This window comes from Phaethon lepturus, unplaced genomic scaffold (genome assembly GCF_000687285.1).
Source record: "Phaethon lepturus isolate BGI_N335 unplaced genomic scaffold, ASM68728v1 scaffold47609, whole genome shotgun sequence".
Classification (NCBI taxonomy): domain Eukaryota; kingdom Metazoa; phylum Chordata; class Aves; order Phaethontiformes; family Phaethontidae; genus Phaethon; species Phaethon lepturus.
The window spans coordinates 1-8,368 of NW_010564968.1; the positions used below are offsets into that span (position 1 = coordinate 1).

The 8,368-nt window shown below is 48.0% G+C and overlaps 1 protein-coding gene across 1 annotated transcript; it reads left to right on the top strand.

Annotated features, from left to right (window-relative positions):
• Positions 1-407: 407 nt before the first annotated feature.
• MRRF (mitochondrial ribosome recycling factor) lies at positions 408-7,039 on the top strand. Its single transcript, XM_010295035.1, has 5 exons — positions 408-600; positions 1,050-1,205; positions 2,425-2,543; positions 5,444-5,539; positions 6,873-7,039. The coding sequence occupies exons 1-4, from the start codon at positions 426-428 to the stop codon at positions 5,537-5,539; spliced, it is 546 nt and encodes a 181-aa protein (XP_010293337.1). The 5' UTR covers positions 408-425; the 3' UTR covers positions 6,873-7,039.
• Positions 7,040-8,368: the final 1,329 nt, after the last annotated feature.

Consider the following 8,368-nt stretch of genomic DNA (forward strand, 5'->3'; position numbering starts at 1 on the left):
AGAGCTCCAAACAGCCCAGGCTGAAATAAATCCTGAGAATTCCGGGAGCGCTCGGGGGGTTCGGGGCCTCAAACCTCCTGTGACTGAAATTAAAGTTTCTGCTCAGCTGATGAGCAAATACCAGGTGCTTTGACGAGCTGTCCCTGCTTGGCAGACGTGGCTTTTGCGTCCCAGGCCCGTGTCCCTCTGGACGGATGTGCAGAGGCCGCGCAGATAACGTGGCTACGGTCCAGCTGCCACTGAGCCGCTTCCACTGAATTTACCTCTTGGTCACTGCAGTATGCCCGGACCCACTGCCCACGTTGCCGAACTGTCACCTGGCACCCATAGGTGCAACTGACACTTGAATCCATTTCTTTTCGGCACGCTGAGTGGACCACCTGCCTTTTCTCTTTTCTAGGTGAGCTAGAGAAGAGCTGGGAACGATGGCTATGGCACTAAGATGCTTCCGTCATCTGCCTTCCCTGCTTTATCGTTCTTCGTTCGCAGTGACACGGGGGCTACCGCGGGCTCCCGCAGGCTGCCCAGCCCTGCTCCCGCATGGCTGCCGGCACTGTGTCCATCAGATGCTGCTGACCAGACAGCTAGCTACCAAAAAAGGTAAAGGCAGCAGCCTTTTTCCTAGTGTTTCCGACCCCTCAGTCTGTTGCCAGGATTTCTCTTCTTATCCCTTTTTTCTCGTGTACCAGTGTGGATCTGCCTTAGGCAGAACACCGCTCCGGAGGAGCTGGTTTGCCGGCCGGTTCGTGCAGCGTACCGGAAACCTTAGCCCTTCCCACGGGAGAGGTGGCGCGTGGAGCTGCTGCTGCGCTGGGGCAGTAGGTAGCAGTCGTCACAGTCCACGCTGGAGTCGGTGCACGCAGCGTGACCTACAAATATACTTGGGCTTATGTGCTCAAGTGCTGGGCTATTTGCTCATTTAAAAATACAGTCACTTTGGTTTACCTTAGACTCAATTCTGACTCTAACAGGGGTTTTAATGTCTTCTTTCTTCTTTCTAATGCAACAGCTGTTGTCAGAAACAGATTATTTTTATGTGTAATCTGCAGCTAAAGGTAAAGGGCAGAGTCAAGCCAGAGTGAATATCAGTGCTGCCCTAGTTGAGGATATTATCAATTTGGAGGAAACCAATGAAGACATGCAGGCAGTGGTAGAAGCTCTGAAAGAAGACTTCAGCAGAAATCTCAGTGTTAGAACCTCACCAGGTTGGTAACTTTCTTGTATGATGCTCTATTGCCTGTGAATAAGGATATGAATCCTAGTAACTGGGAACTCTGATTTTTTCCAAATTTATTTTTATTGAGTTATTCACTGGGCACCCAATTACTACAACCTTGACGTCCCCAGCTAAAGGCTTTCTTCACCCTGAGCTTGACCAGGAAGAATCCATTTTTGTTAATAGCTTCCTGGAAATAGCTTTTGTAAGTGGGAGATGTCAAAAGTGTCTAACGGAACTGTTTGCAGATGTGATGAAGAAGCAGGTTGTCAGCTAATGGTGTAGTAGGGCAGGAAAAATCCAATTGCCATTAAATTAGCCTTTTGGAAATTGCCATCAGGCTGGTGTCTGGCATATACAAACTTTTTTTTGCTGTGCGTCTTTGTGGTTAGTGATCTTTACAAGCCTCATCCGCTTAGTGAATTTTGTGTTTCAGGAAGAAATGTGAGTATATTTGACTAAGCTACGGTTACTATAGCACTCCGAACATAGGTATTTGTAAGTAGGATCGAGTTTCAGGGATAAAATTTAACATTAAACAACGACCAAATTTGAATCATTCACCACCCCAGCGCTGGCAGGGGCACTTCAGTCTTTAATGGAGTTGGAAAGCATAGCTCAGTCTCTTAACTATTTATTTTAACCATAGGTATTTTTTTTTTAATTGCACTGATAAAGTACCTCTTGTCCCATGTGCCTTTTGGCCTGTTAACATTTTGCAGCAGAAACTAGAGAGCAGATTAAGTGTAGCTCAGGGAGAAACTGAATACTTTAAATTAAGCAGTGTACAACACCTCCTCTTGGGACCTGGAAAAAAAAATGAGGGGTTTAAGAGAACACAGCTAAGTTAAAGACAATAGTTGTCTTGATTTTTATAACAACATTTTGATTTTCTTTAAGTTCTAAGAATTAAAAAATAACCATTTCCTTTTAATTCTTAACAATCTTGCTTAGTTTTCTTATTCTAGTAACAAAAACAAACAGGAGTTTTGTTCTCATGTTTTTGTGCTTTAGAGTAGCGTTGAAGTATTTAGCTTGCACATACCACAGGGGATGCACGAGCACAAACAGCACCTGAAGTCTGAATAAACATGTTTTTTTTTCTTTTGTAACATCTATATTTTGCATACTAGAAGGGAAGTGGGACACTGCGTACGCGCTTTTCTTCAGCATCGTACTGAAACTCCCCTGTGTTTGATTCTTTTGAGGGGCCCTCGATCACATAATCGTGATGACAAAAGATGGGAAGTTTCCGCTGAACCAGCTGGGGCAGATCTCACAGAAGTCACCGCAGCTCATTATAGTGAACATGACCAATTTTCCAGAGGTAAGGACACGTTACCGAAGGCATTGCGAAGAATTGATCATTACCATGGGCACAAACAGGTTGATGCTGAGTGAAGGAGCAGTTAGACAAAATCAGTCAAACCTGGCAGGGGTGAGAGCTCTGGCCGGGCTGCATGTCGCCTTCTGGCTGACACAAAACAGAAGCGGTATTTTGCTCTCGACTCTCCAGCCCTGCCTGGTGCACAGAGCATCTCGCGTGCGGCGGCACGGGGGTCAGACGAGAGTTATGTGCTGCCCGTCAGGCCGCGATTGCTCGCGGGGTCGTATCCAGTAAATGCCACACTATGAGGAGTTTGCTCATAGACTGGTTTCCCACCAGCTGGATCTGCAAGAGCGCGGTTGAAAAGCGGCGCCGAGCGTGGCGCAGACCGGATGCCTGGAGTAACTGTGCCCTGCCGGGTCTCCCCATTTCCCACGCTTTTACGGCACGCGGTAGCCTTGAGCACACGCACGATCTCCTTTGGTTCACCTGAATTACACACGTGGAAGTGATGCTGCATCTGCCACGTTGTATTTATGTCATTTCGGTTCCTTATGAAGATGTGGCCGTGCACAGAACCAGACGCGTAGTTGGAACAGTCGGTATTTGTGCTGGGGACACCATCAAACTCCTCTAAAACTTGCTGACTTATCGCCAGGGCGGGTGACACCCCCGGACAGCTCATGGAAGAAGCTGCTCAGGTAGTCTACGAGCTTTTGAAAAGCCTCCCTGGTAGGACCAGGCAGGGCCCGTGCTAAGTGCTGTCACAGGGCCCGACGCGGGCAGCGCTGAGGTTAGCAAGCTCCTCCCTGGGCAGCGCCCGCAGGTCAGAACCCAAATGAGGTGCTTGGACGTATCCTCTGCGAGAGCCGAGTTCCCTTCGGTTCCTGCAGGAGCCTTAGTTAGACTTGCCCCTACATGAGGCAGCAAATCTGAATCCCACCTCAGGATCAAGCACTAGTGGTCCCCTGCGGCGGGCGCACACGGAGCGCGCCAGGCAGCCGCGCAGATAGGAGCAGTGACAAGCGCAAGGTTAGTTATTCGTCCCGCTCCAGGTCTGGAGGTTTGCCAAAGCTTATCTGTATTTATTTTGCAAAGGCTTTCCCCAATTAATTAAGTCAGCAAAGTCTCAGAGGAGGTCAGCGTAAGGCACTTGATGCCTAAGTGTTTCTTAAAGTGCATCCAGCATGTATAATGGCTTTGAAGAATGAAAGCCCCTCATCGGCGAGTGCGCCGAGGTGCCTCGGAGAGCCGGAGCGGAGGGGGCCGGGGAAGTCGCCCCATGACAGCCTGTGTGCAAGCAGGAGCTCAGACTGAGAAATGGGCATGTGAGAAATTAAATATCACGCTATATACCATTGCCCACATTTGCTTTCTAAGCCAAAGGGCCATTTTTCATTGGAACTAGGGGTAAAACTATTTCTCTCAATGTAGTTGTTTTATACCATAACTGTTCTATAGATAGATTGAAGTCTTTAAAACCGTTACAGACACGTTGACTTGATGTCTTTATTCACAGCGTATAGCCAGTGCTTCGTGGCACTGGAGGGCAAATAAAAATGCCTGAAGAGTCTGGGAAAGAAAATAATCATAGAAAAGGACTTGCAGGGCCAAATTCTGTTTGCCCGAGAGCTATGTAAACAAACAGGACTATGTCTTTTAAACACAGCTATTAATTTCATGGGCTGCAAGAGCATGGGGGCAATATTGCAGTATTTTCCCTTCCTCTGTTTCCTTCAATATGTATGTTAAACAATACAGCTTTTACTGAGCATTTCTTTCTTACAGAGCAAGCACCGTCCATAGAATAACACGTTTACATTCCTAACGTGCTGAGATCAGCTTGGTTACATTTTCTCTGCCCTTCTTGTGTTCTAGAGGACAGCAGTTATGTCTTACAAAACGCTAGCAGAGCATTCATTTCGTTCAGCAATGTCGCGTGCCGGAGACCTAAACAAATATGCAAAGCTTTAGTTTGTGCCTCAGTTAGCAAAAGCTGAACTTCATAAATACAGTCTACTGCAGCAGCCTGGAGCTAAAGTTAACGGTGGGAAGGAGTATCAGAAATAGCAACGTGACTTGTAAGAAAAGCCACACGAGTGCCACAAGAATACAGACTCGGTCGGTCTTGTTATTGTCAATGTCGAGAACGAAGCAACCTGGCGGAGCGCTGCGGGAGCTCCCAGCAAAACTCCCATTTAGCCATAAAGCCTGACACACTGTAGAGGTACACCAGTGCGCTGGGATGGGGAAGGAAGCCTTTTAATCACTTTGCAGTTAACGGGCAAACCTGTGCACCCCACCTTTTAAGCAGAGCAGAACGTCAGCCCAGCAGTGATTGAGTTTGGAGAAGTTAATCCTAAGTAATAAGCTGTAAAATAAACATGGAGCTGGGCACAGGCTGTATTTCTCAGCCAGCTGCTACTGCCCTGCTGTAATGTGGTTATGTTGTAGTGCTGAAGTGGTTAAGTTAGTTAATGTTTCTAAATTGGCACTGTGTGATTTCTAGTGGGAAACATTCAACTGGAATTTTTAAATGCTCAGAATCTTTCATCTCCTTCGCCACAGTCAGGCTATGCCTTGGGAATTTATTGCGGTTTCACTCTGCATTGCCTCAAACCATTCAAATAGTTTCAAAGAAGCAAAACAGTTTTCTTTTGTTGTTGCTTCCCTTCCCCTTTTCCCCTCTTCGTGCCCCCCTACCCCGATTCCGAGCGCGGCCGTAGTTTCCCATTCGGTTTGATCAAAGCTCTCCGCACCAATGTAACTTCCTGATCTTACTGGTAACAGAAGTAAATGTTTCCATGTTCTGTGGAGATGGATTGCCAACTATTGACAGAGTTCTGGCATATGGGAATGATTATTTCCTAATTCCCTTTACCGTTTGATCTGTCTTACAGAGCACAGCTGCAGCTACGAAGGCTATAAGGGAGAGTGGCATGAACCTGAACCCAGAAGTGGATGGGACAATAATTCGGGTGCCAATTCCAAAGTGAGTATTGATGGCTGCCTGAGTTCATCGTCATGCAAGGTAACGCAGTGGGTTGCAGTGAACGCCCTTCAGAGGGTAAGCGTGCACGATGGCTGTGATGTCGTGCTGCAGCTGCCTTCCAAATAGCTGTATTTCAGGTTCAGAAAAAAACTGAGCCCCTAAAAGCATCTTGGTGGAACCTCTTCCAAGTGCCTGAGCACTTAAGTCACCACATTTTGGCATCTGATGGTTGGTTTTATTGTTCTTTACCTCGCCCCTTGGTCCTAGCTGTATTGCCTTAATTTGGGGGCTGGTTCTTTGCTGCCCTGCTGTCAATTCCTTGAATCACACCAGTGCAGAGCAGCAGTAACGCAGTAGCGCACCGGTAGTGTTAGGGGCGAATAGCACCTTGCTGCAGAGAACACTAAAAGGAAGCGATGAAAGAAAGAGGGAAGAAGTTGATAGCTTTGGCTAAAAAGTCCACTCCCTCTTCCCGTGTCATACGCGCTGCGTAACTGACAGCTGCGTGGAAATGTTGGTACAGGGCTGGCAGAAAAGCAGGCTGCTCCTGGCCGAGGACCGAGCATCGCTTCCCTCGCCCATCGCAGGTGTCTGGCAGCCCTTGGACAAGGCAGGAGGTGCCACGGCATCAGCTGGGATCAGGAGAGCGCTTGTGAAGCGATCCTGACGGTCCCCGCGTGGCGTGCTTTGCGCTGCAGCGTGCTGGGGTCTCTGCCCGTGAAGGCGATCCCTTTCGGATGAAACTAGAGAGGTACCCGCTGGGAGCGCACCCAGCGCTCCCCCCTGCGCACTCGTGTTCGGTCCCTGGGACCGGGCTGGACGCCGTGCGGAGCAAGACCTCTCGGCAGCTCCGCTCGTCCTGCGCTGCGCAGCTCGCTAGCGCAGACGCAGCCCGTAGCCGGGGCAGTAGCGCTGCTCTGCCCAGGTTTGGGCGGTGCACGGAAAATTCACGCGTTCCTGCGGGCGCTCGCACCCTGCAGCGATGGAGCCTCTGAATAGCCGGGGCAGATGTACGCGACCTCACGCCCTGGGGTGCTGCGAACGGCTCCCACAAAGGGTAGAGGCGGCTCCGTACGCTGCCTGTGCACGCAAACGCTTGCACGTGCGCTGCATTTCACAAGCAGGTGACTTCTCGGTGAAGGCGAACTGAGTGTTTCTCGTGCTTTAGATCTACTGTAAAAATTCCATGGAATTTTGTCTAGCGTTTTGATCAGAGAAGTCTAATTGCAGCTTTCTGTTGCTGTCGGTGAGAGGGAATTACATTATCATTCTCTTTGCTGATTTTCTTTTCCCCGTGCTCCCTGCCCTTCCCCCATTCCTCGGGAGAGGAGGCAGAGGAGGAGGAGGAGGAGGAGGGCACCATTATCTTCATAATTGCTGAGGCTCCCGGGTTGCTGCACAGTGGTTTGATTGTTGATGGGCACTTGGGTCATCCTTGAATATGAATTGCAGGGGAGGAAACTCCAAAACTGCAAATCCCAATCTTTAAAAAAATACTGTTTTTTCAACAAACGTGCGCAGTCTGTCACTATCTTTTGCGGTGCCGCAGAGCGAAAACCAGCCTTCTCTCCCCAGGCAGGATCTGCCTAGCGTGCTCCCTGGTCCCTCTGGTGCGTGAGGGTTGCTGCTCCTGGCCCCTTCCTCCCTGGCTGGGCAGCCCAAAGGGTCCCGGGTTAAAGAGGTTTTCGGCTTGGGAGAGCTGCCCTGTGGGTCTGCGCTCGCGGGCGCCTCCGCTCCCGTCTCCTCACCCGCTCCTCAGTAACGCGACTGGGTCTTTCAGAGTTTCATCACCCACTTATCAGAAGGACAAGCAGACGGTTTCAACCTTTTAAAATCTTCAATGCAAAGGGGAAATAATCAAATTCTTCTGGAGACCTCTCTTTAATATTATATCCCTGAATTACTTTCCTAATTTTCTAAGTTTTTCATTTTCCCAACTCTGGAGTTGTTTACGAAAGAATAAATGACAGACAGATGCAGCGAAATTGCCGAAATCACGGCAGGTGTGCAAAACGAGCAAACAAATGGGAAGTGAAGAGACAATATTGCTTCTGCAGAAATGGGTTCTTTCATGAGGGGAGGCACAATGAAGGTAAAATCAAACCTGAATTGTCCTTACCTGTTACTAAAAACACATTTTCGCCTGACCTATCAGCTGGACGCGTCATATTTTGCCTTATGCAGGTCCAGCTATGCTTCAGTGCTTGAAAGTCCAGTGAGCATTTTAAAACGGAGTTTACTTTTCGGTATTTATTCTGTTAGTTTAGTTTTTGCATTGCAGTTTTAACAGAAAAAATACACTCGTTTCATTTGTGTTTACTTCTGCTGCCTGCTAGGTTCCCCTCTGCTCCCTAAGGCATTCGCCTGTTTGTGTTGCTAGCGCTGCATAGGCAATATTTATTTGAATAAAAAGTATTCTCTGAGGGTTTAAAAAGCAAAAAAAAAGAAAGAAAACCGGCCATGGGAACATTTGTATTGGTTGGTTTCTTGGCCGAATTTGACCTGACCTTGTGTCTTTTATGGTATTGCCTCATTTTTAGATTCATCTTTTTTGGACCCATTGTGTTACACTGGATATTGTTTGTAAATTAGTAATATTTTTACACATGCTTTACTGAAAGCCAGATGACTCATTTGAAAGTTTAATGACTCATTGTGAGCTTTTTTTTTCCTTTGCCCTTTAAGAAGTATGCAAAGATACCTACTGTGGGGAGAAAGGACTCACAAAATTTCATTTGGAAAAAAGCAAAGCTGTTTCTGATCTGAGCTGTTGCTCCGGTCACTCAGCGTCAGAAGTCTCTTGCATGCTTTTTGTTGAGCAACACGTGTTGCA